This window comes from Lepeophtheirus salmonis, chromosome 6 (genome assembly GCF_016086655.4).
Source record: "Lepeophtheirus salmonis chromosome 6, UVic_Lsal_1.4, whole genome shotgun sequence".
Classification (NCBI taxonomy): domain Eukaryota; kingdom Metazoa; phylum Arthropoda; class Copepoda; order Siphonostomatoida; family Caligidae; genus Lepeophtheirus; species Lepeophtheirus salmonis.
The window spans coordinates 50,684,845-50,709,576 of NC_052136.2; the positions used below are offsets into that span (position 1 = coordinate 50,684,845).

Here is a 24,732-nt window from a genome sequence, read left to right on the forward strand (position 1 = left end):
GAATGGCGCCAAATCCCTAGACTTTTGGAACTGAGACCAGACAGCCTAGAATAGGATTCTAATTTTGAGTCCTCACCCTTAAACAGGAAGAACCTCGTTGTCGATTCTCAATTATACTCTGAGTCCAACAAAACTTACATTTATAAATCCCCAACAAATCCTCAAGGTTACTTTCTGTCTTTCATGAGCATACTAACACAATTTTACTTAATATTTGGTGTTAGTCATATTCTCCCCAAGAATGAAATAATAATGATAGCAGTTAAAAAAAACAACACTGTTCTGATTCCTTAGAATGAAAATTTCCTACAAGAGTTAATGCATTTAATTTACAACTTCATATCAACTGTTCAATGTTAAGAAGATTTAATAAAAAAATCAATATCATCTTTTGTCAACACAAAAATGCGTAAATTTTTTCTTTTGAAGAGTTACAGACTAACAATAATAGCCTTGAACGATAAAAAGTAATCCACAATTTAATTTAATATCTAAATTAGTTCAATTTGCTGTAAAAATAAAAGTAATAATCGAACAATTAAAAAAAAAATGAAATTTAGCAGTTGTGAAATGAAATTAATAAAAAATTAAGATTTTATTGTTTTTGAAAATTTAATATTTTTCTTCCATGAAATTTGAAAGATAGTTAAAGAAGAAATATTATATAATGTACATATGTACTGTGTGTAGTTCGCAATCTTTTTCTCCATATTGCTTTTATTTGATCAAAAAAATGTATAAGTAGTTCGACATGAGATTATAATCTATCACTATTTAGATATAAATCTTTTGGTGAAGGGTTGTTCTATTGATTTATGCTAAAAAATTTATCTAAAATTATACAATTATTAAAACTTATTTTGAATTTATACAATACATATTTCTACTTATGAGAAACTCTGAAATAAAAAAGAGTTTTTGATTACTAAAGAAATCATTTCTATATTTAGAAAGTTCACTGATGTAAATTTTATTTCATTTTACGAGTTTCCTGCCCGGAAATTTGTCAAGAGATGTAGGATTTAGTTCAATTTAAGACGTTTGTCTGAAAAGTTTCCGACCTAACAAAGATAAAAGACATTTTTATTTAAATTTTAAGAAACTTTATACATTTCTCCCAGCAATTCTCCAATATCTGTAACTGGTCTAATAATACCCGGTATTTTTCTATGCAAAATAATTGCTCACGACACTCTTTTTGTTTTTGCGTGAATTACTTATAGTTGTATTGACTTGGACAAGTACCATTTTAACACAAGAAACCTATATATGAATGCTATTGTTTTAATCTATTTAAATGTTACACAGTTTTCAAAAAAAAAAAAAAAATTAATGACTGCTCGATATTCCATTTTGTCCATTTTCACAAAAGCACTCACATCAACTTATTCAAACGACTGTTATACAACAATTGCAGCTCGAAAATGATTGAAACTTTGGTGAGTAGCTAGATAGATGTGACTAGTTTTATTTATGAGTGCTGCCATCTTCACATTGATGTCAGAAACTTTTCATACCACCCTTGTGGCTTCCCTTTTATTTAACTTAATTATTATCCATAATTGTTTAATTATGAAAATATAAATGACCCTTTTTTGGGGTTTCGACTGTTAGAAAAGAAAATAAATAAATAAAAAGTTCAAAATATATATTTTGTTTATATTTTTTACTTATTTGAACAAATTTAAATGTAAGTAATTTAAGCTTTTCCTGAATATATAGATATTGAATAATTTGTTGGATATTTCTAAAATAATAAATAATAATTTTACCTATTCAGAAGATATGAAATAGATAAAACTTAAACTGCTGGAACTTTTCTCCAAATCAGCGTTCCGAACGAGCAACTTTTCTCATTTTATATTTCGTACGACATTCTTTCTTGTAATCAAAAGTTTGTGATTTTGGTTCTAAAAATAACTTTTTCCCTATGGGTAATCAAATATATATTTTTTATATAAATAAAAAAAGTCAGAGAATATCGTAACTTAGGTATATATTTATATTCTTTGTCAAAACATGACAATATCAAATAAATTATAATCAAGCAAGTTCACAAGGGGGGGAAAAGGGTATTTTTTATGGATAAGGAATAGGGGAAAATCCCTAGAGGCAAAGGTACTCAGAATTTGATATATAAGGCATTTTACAAGCCCGAATATTAATCAACTAAACAAAAAAGGAAGCGGTAAAAATATATGCAATATTCTATAGAAATGTATTTTTTTTTTCTGTAGTAACACAAATTTTATTATTCCATAATTTATTATGAAATTGTCATTTGATATATGTATGTTTTCCCGTCAACACAATAGCACGCTAGAATGATAATTCTCAAATTGAGTATGGATATCATTTTTTTGTCAACAACAAATTATTGACAATTTCTATCAACAAGTTAAAAAAATCGAGAAATAGATATAGATGTAATTAAAAAAGCCGTATCAGGGACAGCATAACTTTTATCCACTGCATAACTCTTATGAACAGCAAATAAGTTATAGCTATTTTTTTTTGGTTATTTGAATGCATTACACAGCATTAAATACACAGAAACAAACTGGCTCAAATGTATTTGACATATTGGGCTGAAGGTACATGTGGTGTACAGATTACAATGTCTGCACAAGTTATCATTTGTTTAAGTTAATTGTTCAAGTTTCAATTTTTTTGTTTTGAATGCATTATTTTATTACAATATTGATCATTTTAATAACCAACTATTAATGGATACTATTGTTTCATTTTGATATATTAATATACCATGATTATTATATATTGATGTGTAATACATGTAACTCTAATGTATTTGTGTCTCCTTCCCTCTGATTCTCTTGTTTAGTGTATTTTCTTAAATGTATATTTATTTTTAAAGTATTGTCTTTACCTCGTTATAATTATAAATAGTTATGTATTCTATGTCCATATATACCAAAGTAGGGTTTTGTATTAATAAGAATGTAAATGTTCCTATAAACAATCCTTGTCTTATTCCTCCACGCCTTTCCTCCTCCTCATTTCTCCCGTTCGTCAAGGATCCCAATCAAATAATTGGTACCTCGGCAACCTTTGTCAAGACACAACAATAACTGTGGACCTTTAAACTTAGTATTTTGTGGCACAAAATACTATTATTTATGTATTTTTATTAAAATAGTCAAAACGACATCATTTATGTAACGATAATCTATAATATAGTCAATAATTGCATGCTTCCCCGTCCCATGTACTGTAAATTCATCATTAAAATTAATCATCTAAATTATTGGTTAAAACTAATACAAATTGCTTATAAAAGTTCCAACATATATATAAATTAATAAAAAAAAAGGAATTTTCTCCTTGTCTTGATTTATTTTCAAAATTTTTACTACATGTAATTTTCGGGTATCTCTCGGAATTCCGTTTTCCTTGGACTAATTGAGATTTTAGACCCTCATGAAATTCTGGAAAAAAATAAATAATTTCCTGAAATTTTGCATTAAATTTTTTTACGCAATATTTTTTTATTTATGTAATTAATTAAATTAAATTTTTCATACGGGAACATATTAAAGATTCAAATAAATATATTAAATTTTTAGTGATTTATGCAACTGTGAAAATGATGTGGATCGGAGCAAAAAGATGCTCTTAAGGGCATTTATACGGAAGTGAATATTTAATTATAACTTCAACTTATAGCAAAGGAAACATGACTTAATCCTTCTCAAATATATTGGCTTCAAATTATTTTTCTTCTTGAGAAATAAAAATATTTTTTTAAATTTACCATTTTTTACTTATTGTTATATTATATTTGAATTTCCCGGGATACTTAAATTTACAAATTTGTTTCCTTGGATCTTACTGAAGGACAATTTTTCAGAAAATTAGATATCAATATATATTTAAACAATGGAGTTAAAGGTCAGGGTATCCTTTAACTCCTTTGGGTCATACAAAAGCTTGGCACCTGATGAACTGAAACCTGTTGTACTGTAACAACTTGGGGACAGCATCGTCGCCTATATCTCAGAACCTTATAAAGTCATCCTCATCACGGGTTATGATGCTGGAAATAAATGAAAGGAGGGCTTCTGCCAAAAAAACTAGGTTAAAAAAAATGAAAGAATAGTAAAATCCTTCGTATTGATATTTCTTTCCAACTTGACATGCTTAAAGGACTTGAGCAATTACACTGGGAAGTTGAAAAAGTAATTACAATGCTCCACTCACAACAATCCTATAAAAGGGGCTTATATTCTTTTGCAAGTGACCGATACCAAAGAAAAATCCATCTACCAACAACAATGCACATGATTGTGCAGGTGCAAAAGGAAATGGTCTTACCTTTAACCCATCAAAATCAAGCGCTATAGTCTTTTCGAAAGCTTATAAACTTAGATCAAAGTACTTTTCACCATTAGAAAGAGATGGCAATGTGATGGAATATGCCACACATATGATGTACCTAGGTGGGAATTTTGATCAAGGACTCCCCTGAATAGAGCCTTTGAAAAAAAAAATCGGATATGGATTATAGCCAAGGCAATCATAGGACAAAAATGGGGACTAACCTCAGACAAGGTTCTCTGGTTGTATGAGGCGATGATCAGAGCTATCATCTCCTCTGGGTTTCTAAAATAGGGACATGAAATCACTAAAAAGTAAATAGTAAACACCATTCATAGGAATGTACTCTTGGGAATGACTCATACACTTTGATCGACACCAACCGTAGGAATGTAGTCATTTTTGGGTATTCCTGCACTGGACATATACATTAAGGAACAGGCAACAAAATCAAAATAAAGAAACATTTCTTACGTGATACCTAGGATGGAATTGGTAATCTTCCAAAACGTTATTGGCATCGGTTCCATAATGATAAAATACTTATACAAGTCGTATTTGATCAACCAAATTCTACATAAAAAGTAAATACATTTGGATAGATAATAGTCAGATTAAGAATCCTGACGCGATCATCTATACTAACGGATCTAAAGACGAAGACGGAAACACTGCGGCTGGATGGGCTATCAACAAGGGTGATACATCATTTTTTCATTCAATGGCTGAATTGAATAAAAAGGCTTCTGTGTTTGAAGCATAGATTTTTGTCATACCTCAAGGTGTAGAAGCTCTTCTTAAGCTCATAAAACACTGAACAATCTAATAATCAGATCAGACTCTCAATCAGCAATTGCTGGATTCTTTAATCAACTTATCACTTTTAAAGAAGTTTTTGAACCATCATGAAAGGAATGAGTGAGAAAAATATACATCTAGAATAGTACATAGGACATTGTGACATTACAAGAAATGAATTTGCAGATTATCTTAGGAAAAAGGGTATTATGAGCCAAGACCAGTTTTACTATTGGGACGCCTCCAATCTACATAAAGAAGGTAATTCATGACTTCTTTTTTTATATTGGTGTGACCAATATAAAAAGATCAAAGTATGAAACATACCCATACTATGCTTAATAAGCCGAAGTCGAAGTGTATCAAGCTCGGAAGAGAAAAATTGAGTCTCATTGTACAAGCCCATACTGGACATGGCCATTTTCTATCCCACCTAATCAAGTGGAGAAACTTAATCTCAACGTGCAATGTCTGTACAGAAAAATTGCAAACTGCAGTCCATCTCATCAATAGATGAGGCGGCGCCTTATCTTACAAGAGACATCACGAAATGAATGAGGAAAACGAAGACTATCGTATTTTAAAATTTATGAAATGTAGATAAAAAATTAATAAAACAAAATTTTAATGTAAATTTGGTTTTAGAATCTGCTGTTCTAGGACAAATACACCGTTGTGTGGTCGTGGCCGTTGCCTTAAATTTGTAAAATATTACTTTATGTATGTATGGCATATAGTTATTTATACTTAACTAAGTAACTAAATATTTTTTATACAATGTTAGCATCAATATTTTATATTCTTAAACAAAAACTATAGTGTGAATTCAACAAAATTTATAAATTTTGATTGAATGAATTTTGTAAATAAACCATTTTTCTCCAAACTTTTAGTGTATATGAATTTCGATACATATATCTCAATAACTTCAAAATTTTAAGATACAGTCCCGACAAAAATAGATAGTGGTCTTATAAGTCCATTTTTTTAGAACATAAGAAAATCCGGTCTGATGTCGTTTCACCAATTAATTAATCCAAATAACATTTTTTTCTCCAAAGAAACCCTTTGACATAAGCCACTGAGTTTGTATTGCGAGGGGGAAGAAGATATATTTCCCCTTTATTGAGTTATATCTTTTTATAAAAAAAGATTTGGTTAATCCTACAAGCTAAATCCTTCTCCATAATCAGTTCCATTTAATAAATAAAACAGAGAAGACAATTTACATTGTACATATAGACTCATAAGCCCTGGTACATATATATCAAAATAATGTGACCTACGTAAATAACATAATATATGAAAGAAAAAAAAATACAGCACAAAAGAATATATAATTAATTTAATTAAAGAAACTTTTGTACAAAAAACAACAACAAAACAAAGATTATTTTATTTTTGCTATCTCCACATCAATCTTTTATACATACTTATGGAGCAAAGTTTTATGGTAATTAAGAAAGTAAAAAAATCACAAGTTTTTTGTTAATAGCTTTTGCTCAGGAGATGGAAAAGTTTCATTTATGGATTCATAATAACAGTACTACCTTGTTTTACGAACATTGTGGAGTGTCTCTTATGAATTTAAATATTCTTGGATTTGTGAATAGGGTTAAAGTTACATTTTCAAAAAGGACAAGCCAGTATTACTTTCTACTATGATACTGACACGATAACTTCATTACTTTCTTATAATTTTTTGGCTTAGAACGATTGAATTAAAAAGACATTCTCTGACACATATGTTCCTCATAAGATATAATGTTACTCCTTTATTTAAACCAAAAATTATAATTGTTGATTATAAGTATGTAATAACGGAGTATTTTACTTATTTTCAATAGATATGTCATAGAAAGATCGTTATTAATAATCTCTCTACCATACACGGAAAAATAATAATTTTTCCGTGTATTCCTAAAGGAAAACACCCGCAATTACCTTGTATTGAGCCAAATATAACGCATTCTTATCAAATGTATGTAGAACTTTTTTTTAACCGTGTGTGCATATAATGGGATTTTATGGTAAAAGGTAACCACCTATAAGACATATTCGTATAAGGACAATGCGGATTAAAAAATTTCATATCAAGACATTTTGTAATTTTTTTTTTTTTGGATAAAACCATTTCCTATAAATTTATATGGAAGCGAGAATGATATATTATGAATTTTCTTTTTGTACCCAAAATGTTGGTGTGTTTTCGAGTATCGGCAATACTTAAGTACCTAATAAGATCCCCTCACGACCCTCCAATTGTATCCCTAATGTTAAAGGTGTTTTCAGGTATTGCCAGGTGCCAAAACAGAATGTCACCCACTGTCAATATTTAAAAAACTACTAAGAGCCTGTCACAAATCCCTCCCCCAATTGTAACCCGAATGTTGGGGTTGTTTTCGGGTACTTGGTAGTTACTTCAAGTATCAGAGGTAGGATGTATCCTTCTTTAGGACAAGCGGTACGTAAAAACAATCCCCACATTCGATGAACAATTGGTGCGGGCTGTGAGGGGATATTAGGAGTTTCTTCAAGTATTCGCTGTGGGTGGTATCCCGTTTTGGTACTTGGTAGTAACTAGAAACAACCCCAAACATTCAAGGTATAATTGGGGGTATTTTCGAGTACTTAGTAGTTTTTTCAAGTATCAGTGGTGGGCTGTATCCTTTTTTGGGACCCTGCAGAACCCGAAAACACCCCCCATATTCGATGTACAATTGGAGGCGGATTTTGAGGGATCTTAGTAGGTTTTCAAGTTTTGGCTGCGGGTGGTATCCTGTTTTGGGACATGACGGTAACAGAAAACATGCCAAACATTCAGGGTCCAATTGGGGATATTAAGTGTTCTTAGAAGTTTCTTCAAGTATCAGCAGTAGGTTGCATTCCGTTTTGGGGCCCTGTGGAACCCGAAAACACTACCAAATTTGATGTAGAGTTGGCGAGGGGTTGTGAAGTAATTTTAGTAGTTTCTTTGAAGTATTGGAAGTAGGTGGCATCTTGTTTTATCACCTGGTGGTGCCCGAAAACACCAAAAATGTTTTTAACAAATTTTGCTCATACGAATATGTTTTATACATAGTTACCGTATACCGGATTTTAAGTAACCTAAAATAAATAAAACGGCTTATAATTCAGTTCAAACAACATATTATTTCCGTAATCTATTAATATACTCGTGGTAATGCACGTAACCAAAGGGGCATTAACCATGGTGATACTCGTCTAACTTACACAAAGGCTACTCGATATCATATCATATATGCAGCTGCAGACTTACCACTTATTTGTAGCATCATTTTTGTTCTAAACGATGATATATTAAGGTCGAATTAACTGATGTCAAACTGTGGACAATTTCCAACTTTTAAAAAAGGAATATTCAGTCATTTTAATAAGCCTTATAATATTAGCCTTCTCTCTTTCACGATTGGAGAAAAAGATAAAGAGTCCATTTTAAGATCACTCCAATAAAATTTTGCTTTTGTGGAGAAAGATATAGTGAAATATCCAAAATGTATGGGGAAGATATAAAAACATAATCTGTTAATGTTTGCTTTCAAAATATACATCTTATTACGAATGAAATATATTATGTACTTTTTTAAGGCTTACTTAGAAAAAAAAAGTATCATCGCTATTTTAGACATTACCTTGTGATTTACACCAACCATTTACACCATTACACTCTAAATGAAAGTTGATGTTCTTACTATTTTTTGGTAAATATATGTCTTACAATGTACAATATATTTTCCTTCGAGGAAAACATGGCATAGTTACTTGAAATATTGTTTTCTTAACTCATTAATATATCCTTAATATGCGTATATATATTTAGTAATAGTGATTTATTATTTGTTAATTTTTATCTTCAACACATTATCAACGATTTCCAAATTATCTTTTTTTTCATATTAATAGCACAAAGTTGGATTTTTTATGAAATAATTTTAATGGTAATTTTCATATTAAAACTTTTGTGACAAATAATTTTTGTAGTCTACAGATTTATCATTTACTCATACTTAAGAAACACTGAAGAAGACGAAATTGACGAAGACGAAACTCCAGTAACGACGAGACGAAGACGAAATGAAAGACAACTACGACAAAACAATGACGATTTCTGACGAAGTTTATTTTATGACACTGAAGAAACTCTGACAAAAGTTAATGACTTACAATTACGAACATAAAAATTTCGATTCAATTAATTATGCTAATTGTACGTGCAACATGCCCCATGGTCTTACAACATACTCATAACACAAAACTTTTCGGAAAACATGTTCAATTTAATTAATAATTAAATGTTTGTGTAATGTGTATGTATTTGTTCACTTCAATGAGCAAAATGCACGTCAGAGTGAGCAATGTGCAAAAAATGATAATTTTAACTTCATTGACATTGTCAGGTGAAATGATTGTGGGTAATTTGATTATTAAACAATTCAATGCTAAAAAACTTGGATTGTGTTACAATTACATTTCTATCAATTTGGTCGCAAAGGATTTGATTATGATACAATTTGATTGCTATCAATTTGATACTCTGGTATATTTTCATTGAAATTGATATAGTGTTAACATAATCAAACTATTGTATGATAAGAAATTGTGACGAGTGACTCAATACTATTTTTCAAAATATACCTAGGCCAACATGTTGTGCAGGTGGATAACTGGTCCTAAGAGGGATTAAAACCTACTTCCATCACTGTCCTTACTATCAAGATCCTTTCTACTATATTATAAAATAACCCTGTTGTACAAGTGAACCACTGGCCCAAAAAGTGGATCATAACTCATAACTTCTCTGAGAATCTAGGACCTCTTTTAATATCCTATAATACACCCCGCCCACGGGCTGTGCAAAATAATTGCAGGTTCAGAAACTGGATCATTACCCACCACCACCGCTTCCCCGGGCATTAAGGATCCCTTTCAATATCTTATTATACACCCCAGCTCATGGGTTGTGAAAGTGAACACCGGTCGAAAAGGTTGGTTGTTATTCGCAGAACTCTTGAAACTTTTTTGGTATTATACTTAGTGGTCTCTGTAAAGGTATGTTTAACTTTGGTGGTGGTTTACGACCGGTATGCTGCTCCTCTACAGCTAGAGGTTCAGGTGTTTTTTAATATTAAAATGTAAGCCAAAAAGATGTGGAATGGACGTGAAAAAAAATTGACTACAGCAACAAGTAAACATCTAATAAAAATCTACCTGAGAATTGCTGATCCTATTCCATAATACTCGAACTACCTATTTCATATAAATATTATTAGTTTGTTCAAAATATACATTAACAAGAAACTTATTTAAATATACTTTTCAACATAAGATATAATAATTTCAAAAAATCATATTTTTGAACATACGTAACATAACTAATGTTCTCTAAATATAGCCTAAATATAAACTTATTCACCAAAAAAAATACTTTTGCTCCATGTTGTGCTATTATGGCACTTGCCATTACAAAGGTGTCCCTTTTTTTGTAGATGAACTTATTTGTTTAGAGTCTGTGCAATTGCACCACTTAAAGCCTTGTTCATTTCCATCCGATAGAATTGATGTGGTCATTCGCAATGTAACTTCCTTCTCTGTGGAACTTCCATAAACACTGAGGAATGACTTATTGCAAGGCTCAGACTGCTTTCCTACATTGAGCTGTTTTAATACATCATTTTTGTCCCTAATCACAACAACCAAGAGGTAGTGAGGATCTATTTTTCCACGGTCGATACTTGGAACTTGGCATACTGAACCAACCACTGTCCATAAGCCAACTTACTTGTCTTGTTGTGACGTTCCCACATCAAAGAATGTCTTGAATGTCTCTATTTGCTCTCTCATACGATTTTGAGATTGTGAGTGATACAAATTTCCATGCGCAAGTTCATGGTATGGTCCCAGGGTTATAATAGGTTATTATACCTTTTACCTAAATAACCTTTTCGACCAGCAGTTCACTTTCACAACCCATGGGATGTGGTGTATTATAGGATGTTGAAAGGGTTCCTTGATGCTCAGGGAAACGGCAACGGTGGGTAATGATCAAACTTTTGGCCCAGTGTTTCACTTGTACAATCCGGGGTGTATTATAATATGTTAGAAGAGGTCCTTGATACTCAGCACAGTGGAGGCGATAGATTTTTATCGCCCTTGTGGACAAGCGGTTCACTAGCGTAACCTGTGGGCCGGAGTGTACTATAATACATTCGAAAGGGACCCTTAATACTCAAAATAGTATTGACGATAAGTTTTGATGAACGTTAGGGACCAGCTGTCTATCTGCACAACCTTTTGTCAATGGTATATTTTGAAAATAAAATTGAGTCTCCTGTCATAATTTATTATCACACTATAATTTGATTGTCTGAATACAATATAAAAATGCACTAGATCAGAGATGTCTAACATTTTAATATAATGGGCTGCATTGGCACCAAAAATATTTGAATGGGCCTCAGAACCTATTAAGTTAAATTATTTGAAAAATATCTAAAAAAAACAACTATAAAAACAAACTTGTTTTAATTTGAGACCCAATGTAAAAAAGGGCAAATCTAATTTTTCAAAGCCAAATTGCTTAAAAATAATAATCTTGCAACCCTGTTAGAATCCCAGAAAATATAAGATACCGTCAAATATTTTTAAATGTTTATACGTATTATATCCGTTCTACACGTTTTGATGATATTACGACAATTTTGCTATTAAAAGACTACTTGAAGTGAGAATGTTTAATTTGCTACAACTAAATATTAGGCTGTCTACAATCCACAGATTGGGCAACCCTGCACTGGATTTTTAAATTGATCCAATGTAATCGTACCTTATTAGTATCCTTAATTATCAAATTGGTTGGAATGAATTGTTTAATAATCAAATTACCCACAATCATTTTACCTGACAATGTTAATAAACGTAAAATGGCCACACTATTGGAGATTTTATAGATTGCGCGGGCATTTTGTAAAATGCACTACTTTCCAAATATCCTGTAACATATGTAATTCATCAGCCCACAAGTTGTGCAAGGTATCAGTATAGACCGGAGTAGGTTCAATACTCACTGCCAAATCGTTTTAACTGGCGAATTTACAAATTTCTTACAAAGTACAATATATTTTCCTTCTAGGAAAACATGGCATAGTTACTTGAAATATTGTTTTCTAAAACGCATTAATATATCCTTAATATGCGTATATATATTTAGTAATAGTGATTTATTATTTATTAATTATTATATACCACACATTATTAACGATTTTCAATTTACATTATTATTCGTTGTCATAATTCGGGAATATTTACATATTTAAATCTATGAAGGGCCAGGTGTTTTACAACATTGTTTTTATGGCCTCATAAAATTTTGATTTACTCACTAGAGAATATTTTGTAATTAGTCACCTAGAAGAGATAGAAAAACAGAGAGAGAAAAAGAAAAAGGATTTTCTCTGAGTAATCTCTTGAATGTACGTCTTTTGGAATTCCTCACTAACTACGAGTATACAACGAGTCATCTTTTGTCCATGGAGCTTGAAATAATTTATTTATAAAATTTGAGACATATATTACAACAGAATGTATTATATCTCTTTTCTTTTTCTTTTCTTTCTTTTTCTCTCTCTCTTTGTTTCTTCTCTACAGACCCTCCAGATGAGCCCACTAAGTAACCCCGTTAGTATATTTCACAACATGTGAGCAGAAAAAGTAAATAGAGTCTAAATAAGGGGTTTCTTTGCCAATTACAATGATTTGGTTGTGGGTTATGAACCTACTCTGGACCATATTGACATATTTTTTTTACTTTAAAAGCCTATTTTTCAAACGTTATTTATTACTCAGAAAATATAAATCAAACTAGAAAAATGTTTCCAATGCAGAGGAAACTCTGACAAAAGACGAAATTCTGCCGAAGACGAAAATCTGACAAAAATCATACGAAGACGAAACTCTGACGAAGACAAAACTCTGAACAAGACAAAACTCTGACGCAATATTATGACGCAGACGAAACTATGACGAAGATGATGGCCGAAAAAATGACGACAAAGACTAATGACTGACGAAGACAATTGGCAAACAAAGACAGGACGATGACGAGACGAAACTGAAAATAGCTGATAAATTTAACACTGGTTACCACAATACTTTTTTGAAAAAATACAAATTTGGTTTTTGGATTTTGAAAAAAATATACATATAATATTCAAATCTATCTCAGGCAAAAAACAACCTTATTATGCGTCCATTGGTTATACGTGTTGGAACAATTTATGTATTAAACTTAGCTTTTTATGACTTTCAAGTCTCAAAAACTTTTCCTATCAAAAATAAATAACTTTTGTGATTTAAAATGTGTCTTGCTTGTAAAAGTTATAATACCATGAAAAAGTTAATGTTTGGAAGAACAAAAATAATTAATCTGGCATTTTCCCTTCCCCAAGCAAGAACATTTCTAATCACATAATTTCTTTTTTCGACAGAGATAGATATTGAAGTTTAAAGATCATAATATCGAAAATTGATCTAAATAGGCTCCGTGAACGCACATGAAAAATGCGGTGACCCACCTTTACGTTGAAAGGACCAAAACGACTTATAAGTAGAGTTGTAAATCATTCAATTTCCAGTTGGAAATACTCCATATATAGAAAGGACATATGAACAAATGTCGATCCTCAATTATAATTGAGTTCAAAAAGGAAGTATAATTCCTATTACTCCTCAATTAATCATATTAATTACCCCTTTATTTTACTTTAAGACACACGCGTTGTTAATTAATGCTTATATTTTCTCTCGTCAATATTAAAATCTAATGATAACAGCCTTGGAAAAAATATTATTCAGGTTGCCGACTACAAATAATCTTGCAGACCAAAACAAATTTCGAATTTACAACTTTATTATGCATGAACAATTTAATTTTATTAAACAAATTCCCCTTCAAAATTGCAAAATAATCTTCTTACTACATAAGATTTTCAAAAAAAGTAAAATATTACAATTATTCCTTCTGGATGTTTCAAAAGCATACTGAAAAGTGTTCTCACTAAAGTGTATTTTCAACGGAATAATAAAAAATTTATATACAGAGTAGGACAAATAAAATTTCCACGTTAATAAAATTAATTTTTTTGCACTAATTCAGGTTTAAGGGGATATTTAAAGCAATGTTCCGATAAATGTGTTGTTTTTCCTACACATTGTTTTGATTTTATTAAAACAATGGACGAAAAATGAGTGAATAGGAATCAAAAAGCCAAAGGGGTTCGGATCTTCTCGACGCAGATGTCGATACAAATATAATTTCAAACATTGTTGGCGTGACTGTGAGGACAGTCCAGAACATCAGAGTGGCCCAGGAAAACGGGAAAGGAGTCAAAAGGAATACAGAAATGAAGGAAATGGTTTGAAGTGATAGGAAATATTCTTCAATTACCTGGAGTCCAAGATCAAGGAAGATCAAACAGCATCTATGCGCCGCTGGGCTAATAATTTCAACGTGGACAAGATCAACATCAGGAGGGCAGTTCATGATGACGTTGGCCATAGGAGCTTTTTCAGTTTCCAAGATATCTCCTCACCGACAGGATGAAGGCCTTAAGGCTTGAGAGATGCAAAAAAGTTCTTAATTACTTGAATAGTCATCCATCGACTGTGAAATCTTCTTGGAAAAAAATATCTTCACAGTCGACCAGGTTCTGGACAGTAAAAATGATAAATTCAGCATCGCCTGAGGAAGTTCAGGGCATTTTCAGAACAAAACATCCTATCCAAAGAATGTGCGTGGGGGTTGTGGCATTTGATGGAAAGAAAATGGATCCCCTCTTCTTCAAGTACAATGAGAAAATTCGGGACTGATGCCTACAAAAAGGTCTTTTGATGATAAATCTTGCCCTGGCTGAAGACTAACTATCCTGAGAACAACTATGTGTGGACACAAGATGGTGCCCCCGCCATATGGCCTTGAAGGCACAGAACTTCTGTATGGAGTACTTTTCATGGTACAAGACCTTCTGACAGAGTTCATGAAAGCTAGAAAGCTTAAGAGGTAAGTGGGTAAAGAAATATTGCATCTTCCTCGTCGTATTTGAACTCACTGGACTTTGGTATGTGGAACACTTTGTAGATGTAAACAAACAAACTTCACACACAAATCTGGACTCACTGAAGGCTCCCATTGTGGCTGTGTGGGAGAATTGTCTGAAAAATTAGTCATCAAATATTGCAAGGCCTTCCGGGGACGTGTAAAGACTGTGATTGATGCTTAAGGTGGCGATATTGAGTGATCAAGTTTGCATAGGTCTTGTATAAAAGTTTTTTTTCTTTGGTATTAATGTAAAGAAAAAATCAATGAAGTATTTCTAAGGTGACCTGTCAAGTCCATGTTTTACTGCCCAACCCTGTACACTCGTATCAACATATATTAGGATAAGAAAAAGTTTGGATCGTTTTTTGCCAGATGTCTTTCGTTTGCTATATCTCACGATTAATACATTACATTAAAAAACTGTAAGTAAAAGGTTAAGCGTACACTTTCAAAAAATGATTTACAGTTTTGTTTTCGTTTAAGTCATTTGTGCGTTTCAGCGTTTCATAACGGAAGTAAAAAAGAAGAAAATTCGATATATTCTTGAGCATCACTGCGACCAAGATGAAAAGGCGGAGCAGGCGGCCAAGAAGATATATGGTATTTATTTACCCAGTACAGTATTGAATGCAGCTGCAATGCGGTGGTTCCAACGACTCTCTTATAGTTATATGTACGTCTAAAATGTTGATAAAATAATGTAAGTTGTCCTGTTAGATTGGCATATGAGCCCCTATTCCATTGCTCAAGAACAAAAGATTAGCTAGAATACTCGTTGGAGCCATCTAAATTGGATAATCCTAACTATGTTAATTTTATTGTCAAAATAAAGGGAAAAAATCCTCAGAACTTTTTACTTCATCTATTATCTATGTGTAGAATATTTATCGATTAAGTTCAACTTATTAGACTATGCAGATATCCCTTCAAATAGATAGACTAACTTCTTTGTCATCAATGAAATCAAAGCGAATATACATATATATTTTTTATCCTATACATTTTATTTAGCTATATCATTCTTTTACGTGACTTGATTAGAAAAGCCTTGCCAAGTTCATTAGCAAACATATATTTTTGATTGATATAAATCATTCTCAAAATGAACTTATATATATAGTTTGGACCTTATTTTCCTTACTAATAAAAATATGTAACAAGAATGTACATATAATAGGATTTTGTATGTTTATGTTAAGCCATTTGAAAATCATTGTTGGCAATTAAAATTATTCCTTGTATATAATTTTTTTCTTCACATTGTTTTAAAATTAAGAACTATATAAAAAATGTATTCTGACAGTATTTTGTGTAACTAAATAAGGAAAAGTAAAAGACCATTTTTTTTTTTGTGTGTATATATTCAAATTATATACATATTAATTGTATTCCTCTATAACTTAAATATATAAGCCCATGGTAGACGTTAAAGTTATAATAATAAAAATAATTTAATTATTTTTTTGTCAATGTAGCCCTATTTAAAAAGTTTATTTATAATATATAAAGCCTTTTTGTAGTCATAGAGTAGTTTGATTTTTGTGTAAAAAGTTTTTAATATCATTATTTTGCCAGGCATGTTTATTGTTTATTTAAAAAAAAAACTTCACAAGTATATAGCCAATAAATGGATATATACAGATCAACTTTTTGTATTATATTAAAAAATTAAATACTACTGCATTTTATAATGAAATAAGACTTTTAATTGATATGTTTTGAAAGCAAAAGCCCACATTAAGTAAAGATCAATAAGTTGATTTGTTCCGCATAAAGATTATTTTATCACTTACTCCTCGTGACTCAACCTGTATTGATCATGTGTTGTTGTCAGAGGTAAAAATAATATTAAATATAAAGATTGCACCTATTTTGTAATTACCATTTGAAAAGATTTTTATATTTACCCAAGCTGTCATCACTTTTGTAAAGGTTTATATTGTTGATAAGAATTGTACACATAGATTTAAAACAATATAAAGTCGGGGAAAGAATTGTATTACCAAAAATATAAACTATTTATTATAAATTAAAAGTAAACTATTAACTAATTAAGACGCAATGAAGATAAAAAATGTAACATTGATGTAAAACTTTTTAATTTTGGATGTTCCGATTCATATTCCCAGACGATTTTCTTCAACATAGAATAATATGCAAGGTAATCAGATATACTATAGTTAATCACATCAATGGCATAGATGAATTAATTTCGGTTTTTTAGAGAAATTGAGTCATATCTCGAAGAAATATTTAAATTTCTGATGATCTCAATTTTGATTTCTTTTAAAATCTGAAATACACTACCAAGTACTTGATCAACAATATAAAAAAATGGCCCAACTCAGATGAACATGAAACTTTGCAACATGTACTTCATAAATAAGGGTATCACTGTGCCAAATTCGAGTTGGCTTCTTTATCATAGCTCCAGGGTGGGATCTCAAAGTTAGGTTACTTTTCTCCGGAAATTTAGTCACTTTTACTTACGTTTTTATTTCTTAAACTTATTTTATTATTTATATAGACTGAAAAAAGATAACTGTACTAGACTAATTCATAATATTGATTAGAAGTTAAAATTTTTTAAAATATATTATAATTTTATAGTATATCACTTATTTATAAAGTTAGACATAATGTTAAAATAGTTCGTTCATTCTTTTATGAGACATGGAAATATCGCCCTTTCGCTCTTGTTGCTGCTGTTATCACAATGGCATCGATAACCCTTTTTTAGATGTGTAAACCGCCAGAATTATGTGCTGAAATTTATCACACTTAATCTGCTCATGAATTGGAGCTTTTATGACAAAAATCATCCAAATATGAAGGGGTTGGGTTACATTTTTTATTTATTTTCGTTGATTTGACATGGAGTGACCGAAATCAAACCTCAAAACTTAATAAGTGTTCTATTACTCATTTTTAGTTTGTTTTGTCCTTAACAACACCTTTGAAGTCATTCACTAATTTACAATTTTATTTAAAAGGATTGAGTATGTTTCGTGAACAAATACCTCAAAGAGGCATGAAAACAAAATAATCGGAAACAATGAGATACATAATTTATTTTACGGCTAAATAAGTTTGAATATGATGAGCTATTAAATTTATTATTTTATGTTATATTGTTATGACATAACATTTTTATTGATTTTATTTTACTTGTTTAACATGTTTTTACTTATTTGTAAGAAAGCTTTAATCTAAATAGGAATGTCAACTAGTAAAAAATTCAATGAGTACTTTATAAAAGAACTGCTTGTTTTAATCTTTACGTATTAAAAAAAAATCAAAATATTTTGTGAAAGTAGCCTCCTGAGAAATTACGCTATCAAAATATATTGTAAACAAACATGACAGTCAATGAATTGATGTAATGGACATTTGCTCCTTCAGGCAATTGCTGCCGCCAACAGACATGAGGAATGGAATATTAAAGGAAAAAAAAGAATATTATATTATTTTGTTTCAATTCCAAATGCAGATGTTATTATTATAAGAGCTGACTCGCGAACCATACGTTCCAGACCCCGGCTCTAAGGTATCAGAATTGGAAAAGTACTAACTAAAATTTGGCACTGACGGTCCAAAATACGGTACATATTCATACTTGATTTTCAAATTCGTGTTCTTAAACAATAAAGATAAAAGTATGGAGCAACGTAGCTCAGTGGGCAACGCGCTCACGACAAATAATTTTTTTGAACTCAATGTGCGTATGTTCGATTCATAAACGTTTCTAGACAAAGAAATATAAATTGTGTAATAATTGTACTACTATAATGTGTACCCTACTAGTTCTCTTAATCAGTGCAACTCTATCAAACAAATTAAAGAAATATTTACGAAAAATATTGTTTTTCTTTACATTTAATTAATTAATGTGTCATTGTGTTTTATTTTCCTTCAATAATAAAATCTTCCACGATATAATTTACCAACAAAAGCTTAGTTAATCTGTGAACAATGCCTTACAATTATTGAATAATAATTACATAGTTGAGGAGAAGTGGCTAACTACCGACTAATTATAGGTCGTTTTTAATTATCATTGTTATTTTTCAGAGGAAAGGTTGCATGACACAAGAAAGGTAAAAACAAAAAATGAGAACACACATTATTTAGGAAAAGAGGAAGAATGATTATGTTAAATTATAAATTATTGATAAAGCTCTAAAATTACACATATGTTCAAGTACATGTAGGATAATTTAATCTCAAAAACTTTAGCCTATATTGTAATAGCAATAATCATCTTTTGAAATACCACGTCATTCAAACTTCTCATTTACAAATTTGAAAAAAGTCAGAGTATGAAGAAAAATAAAATATTGTCGTAGTATTAATATAATTACAAACAACGTCAAACCAGCAACCCTTAGCAACAAAAAATATTATATTTTTATACGGATTAAATTAAAATGAAGGAAAAAAGGGTATGTTTATTTTAAAAGGGAGTACGTAATATAAAATTAAAGAAATAGTGTATAATAAGCGAATTTTTGAAAATTTATTTTATCACTCAAACTTGACATTTTTTTCTTTTTTAAATTCACTGTCGCATATTAATACGAATTTATATTTTGGAAGAGAAGAGTTATCGCAAGAACATTAACTACACATACACTTTTCGTTCATAATGAAACTTTATGGACTTTTGAATTAGGTAGAATATCCAAGTAAAGTTTCTGTCCATTAGTGGGGTCGCTATACCCTTTTTGTGTTGGATGCTTGAGTCACTCAATTATTTTATCAGAATCCATATATATTGTTAAGTGTTATTTAATGTTATTACACATAGAATCCTAATCGTCAAATACATCAGTCTGAAATTTAGCAAGTAGACGTACAAAATTACCAGGGATGTTTTTGGGCCTTTCAGGTAATTAAGAGCCGGTTTTTGACTAAAATAATACTTAATTTGTTTTATCTCTTTCTATATCTCACTCCATCTCTCTATCTCTTCCCTCTGTATGTTTCTATATCCCTCTCGCAGTCTATTTTCTTTTACTTGTATTCCCTTCTATTCATATACACAATGCAGGCAACCTCAGGTTGTATATTTATTCAATATACCTAATTATATATAAGTAATTATTTAACGGTGTTGATTTTTTTTGGTCCAAGACCCCTCCCCCAAATGAGGAAAACTAGCAACGCCCCTGGTGATGACGTTTTCTATACTAGAAGATAAATAGTTGGTCTCATGCCTCGATACCACAGTTGTTATTATGGTTGTCATAATTATAAGGAAAAATCTTAGCCTCTATTCCCCACCTGAAGTCTCCCCAAGGGCAACCCCTAAAACAAACGAAAAAGTCGTATTGCAACAACATTTAAATTTGCCGATACTTTACGAACCCCATTTTATCTCCAGCTGGAAAGTGGTTTACTGATAGAGGTTGTACAGGTACACTTGAAGTGTCTTTTATTATGAAACCAAAGGGGTGGTGTTTTTTCTGTAGATGAGGAGACCAAATCTCACATTTTATATGACTGCAAAGCTGTTCGGGCAGCTTTTAACGTCGTTGAGAAGGAGGTGGAATCATCTTTTAGAGAAGAAGTTCTGAGGGACGATTTTTTCGCTTTGACATCCTCAAATATTTTCTTTTCTTCCACCTCTATTTACTGAGTATTAGTTGAAACAAATAAATATTAATTATATTCAAAATTTATATTGAATTTTTGGAGTAATCATTTTTCTAAATCTCCTTATGATATTTGACTATTTATAAAAATATTATTTATTATTAACTTACATTTCTGGCAGGGAACTAACAAAAATTATATATATTACAAATTTTTGAAAATTCAAAATATATGTTATTGGTATTTAAACAGATAAGTCAGATCAGGCCTAACTTTTGTGATTATCTACATTCATTTAACTATCTCCTTGGAGTTTGATAAAAATTTATGTTAACATATTACATTGGTCCATTTTTAACATTTTTTGGAAATGTTTAACTCTGATAAGCTTTAAATATGTATTTGCTTAAAAACTATGATTAACAAATTGTGAACTCTTTTAAAAAAAAATTTGAGATTGCCCAACCCCTTAAAGTTTTGGAAATTTACGTTGTTGTTTTTTTTTTTTGCAAATTTTGTCCTTTCTTCTTTTGATGTAATCAACAACAAACAGATATGATTAAACGCATTTTAAACTTTTATTTTATAAAAGTAAATTATATTTAAAAAATATCAATATTATTTTGTTGAAATTAGTTTTTTGACTTCAACACAATTATATTTTTATTTCAGTTTTTAAATCAAACAGCCAAATCTTTGAAATAAAACTATACAATATTAGGAAAATGACATTAATCCTTCATTTAAGGTAGATATACGTATTTGGGTATTATAAAATAACTATGACATTGATTTTGAGAGTATTTTTACATGTTATCATATTAATCATGCAACTATTTTATTTTTTTATTTTTTATAACTTAACAAATTAGGAATAGTTAAACTTAAAGAAATAACCCTAAAGTAATGGCGATTCAAGCCAAATATGTCTGGTTATTTGGTTACTAAGAAACCCAAACGACTGGTGCATTATTTTTTCTATCATCATATAATATAGAAAAAAATCATTCGTGATAGTGCTTCAAAAGTGATAATTGATGTTATAATTTTTGGGATTTAACTCAAATTTGTGTTTGTCCTAATAATCCTGTTATTATTCAACTAGAAAAACTTCATTGTGAGTGAGAAATGCTTAAGAGGCATAAAAATTAAAAAATTGCGACATATCAATCAAAATAATAAGTCATTAGGATTATACATTGAATTAAAAAGTAACTTTCTAAAATATTTATGATGTTTTTTCTTAATTATTTATGAATTAGATAAATTGTATCTCAAACTGAAAATATACGTTGTTCAATAAGGTATTTTTGAAAGCGATTCATTTAAACCCTTAAGACAACAGGTATGCATAAAAAGTAAAAGCTATACAGGGAGCAAAGATAGAAAAGCACCATTAGAAAGGTTTGAAAATTAAACATCTAAGAAAATGGTTAAAACCTACAGACTTTCATAAATAAAAGATCTATAAAAAAGATACTAAGGACATATTAAATGAATATAATATGTAAGTAGATAAATCTAAGTACATTTATTTTCTAACTACATACACGATATTCCATTTCATTTTATTATCCCGTACAAACGTAATTCATATGCCAAACCTTATTTTGTTTTATATACATACGAATATATTTATACTCGTACATATTATGTATATAAATATCATAATAAAAATTAATGTTCCATGTGTCAAAGTATATTAACATTTAAGTACAAAATATGTGTATAAACGAACTTACCATAGATTTCACCGGAGCCGGAGCCTTCTTCCTCACTCCATTCGTCCTCATCATCTGTTTCACCACTTCCCTCAGGAGAAGAAATAGAAGAATCACTTTTCGGGGTTTTCAGGGACGCCTGAGTTACATTGAAATTATGTTTCTTTGCCTTGGATTGTGTAGCTATGTTTAAATCTTCTTCAGAGGGAAAGTCCAAGTCAACATATTCCTCATTTAAATAGTCATTTGATACTTGAAAAACATCTTTTACTGTTGTAATCTCTTCACTCTTGTTTGACTTGTCGGATCGATGGATTTTACGAAAGGGTGAGGGAATGTCCTCTTCGATGATGTCAAAGTCGTTGTCTCTAGCACTATGAAAATCCTTTTTCGGGGTCAAATGAGGAGAAGAGGATTCTTTTTTTGAAGACTCGTCCTCTTTTTCTTTACGTAGTGGTATTCTTGTTGGAGAGCATTGTTCTGAGACGGAATTTGACTTGTCATGTACCGTCATTTGTTCCATTTCTCCCTGTTTAAGTAATAAATGAAAAAGTAATAAATTATATAATGATCTATCATGGTTAGTAAAAAAAATCAATTCCATTTAATATTTAAAAATTCAAAAAAAATTAGATAATAATTTACTCAAATTTTAATATTTTACTTTTATTAGTTTTCTTTTAAATGAGTCTCTTTTGTTTTTAAGTAAAAAAGTCCTAATGATTCTCCATTCAAATCCTCAAAGAAGATTACTTAAAATAAGCAACACAGATTTTAAAATATTTTCAATACCAGGGATAAGTTTTGTTTTTGGATCAATTACTGGAAGTTGGTTTGTCTTAGACACGTCAAAAATTAACACATCATACCTAAATTGGCGTTTTATTGATTGAATATATTCAAAGATTATATTTGTTGGTATTTTTGATACAAAATGGATTTGAATACTACCCGTCATTCCTTAAAAACAAATATAATATGTAGGTCATCAAAATATTTTACAACAACCAGCCTTTAAATATTTTTATCGTATCTGATTTACCTTAAAAACATTTTTGATGTGAATTTGTTTTAAGTCATATTTTTGAGCTTTTTATGTGAAGAAAAAAGTAAATAAGGAAATAATACATTTGTAATTTACGATAGACTATCGTAAACTTTTATTAAAAAAAATATTTTGATTAACCTTTTTTTAGGTTGTACAAAAATGCAATTAAAGTAGCAAAAATGAATCATTACAGCAACAGAATTTAAAATTGACAGATATGATTTGAAAGGCCATATTAGATAAATTTGTTCTCTCATTTTGTTATGAACACGTTAAATAAGAATGTATCTAAATATTATATATATAAATTAAAAAAAAGTAAATTATAGTTTCAAATTTTGTTATCGTAAATCATTGCACATTTGACAAAAAAATGTGAATGAAATATTTTCTTGTAGGAATATATAGTTGTTAAAAAAATAGAGTTTTCTCCGTTTCTTGATTTTTATTCAACATTGATTTTATGTTGACAAATTACATAAAATTGTTTGTTTCTTTATTATAATTTAAGACAAATTTTAGGAAATGATTATGCTGAAACTACTTTTTCCTCACGTTCAGAACAAACATGCGTGTTTAAAACACTAAGTTTTTATATTAGGGCCCTTTAGCTTTGTAGTATTATTAATTACTTAGATAGAAATTTACAATTAGAGAATGTTTTAATAAGAGAGTAGAAATGAAGAAACAATTATAAAGATACAAGCGTGTTTTAAATAAATTACTTTAGTCTTAGAGGAGGGAAAATAATCCGTAATTTTCACTTCATTTAATGAATTAGTTATATAGTATTTTTTTCTTGTTATAACTTATAATTTACAACACTTATATGTTTGTTTTTTCTTTTAATTTTGTAAGAAATGTATCTTAATGTATCCACGCGCATGGATTTTTTTTTGTATTTTTTAAGCTGATATATGAGTTATAATACTTTTATATAAATATTAAAATATGATTGCTATGGTTAATGCAAGTTATATTTACAACTACCTTTAGAAAATGGTTAGTAATGAAAGAAACTCATATAATAGTGTATTAGATAATGTTTTTTTATTTTTATTTTTTTAATAATAATAATATTATTTATTTCCTGCAATAACCGTCCTCATATACAAATATAT

The 24,732-nt window shown here is 30.0% G+C and overlaps 1 protein-coding gene across 1 annotated transcript in view; it reads right to left on the reverse strand.

Annotated features, from left to right (window-relative positions):
- LOC121120523 (uncharacterized) overlaps window positions 1-24,732 on the reverse strand; it is a 222,038-nt gene that overhangs the window by 19,173 nt on the left and 178,133 nt on the right. Inside the window, exon 8 of the mRNA XM_040715404.2 lies at window positions 22,585-23,092. Coding sequence (XP_040571338.2) covers window positions 22,585-23,092 — 508 coding nt within the window. The remainder of the gene's footprint in view (window positions 1-22,584; window positions 23,093-24,732) is intronic.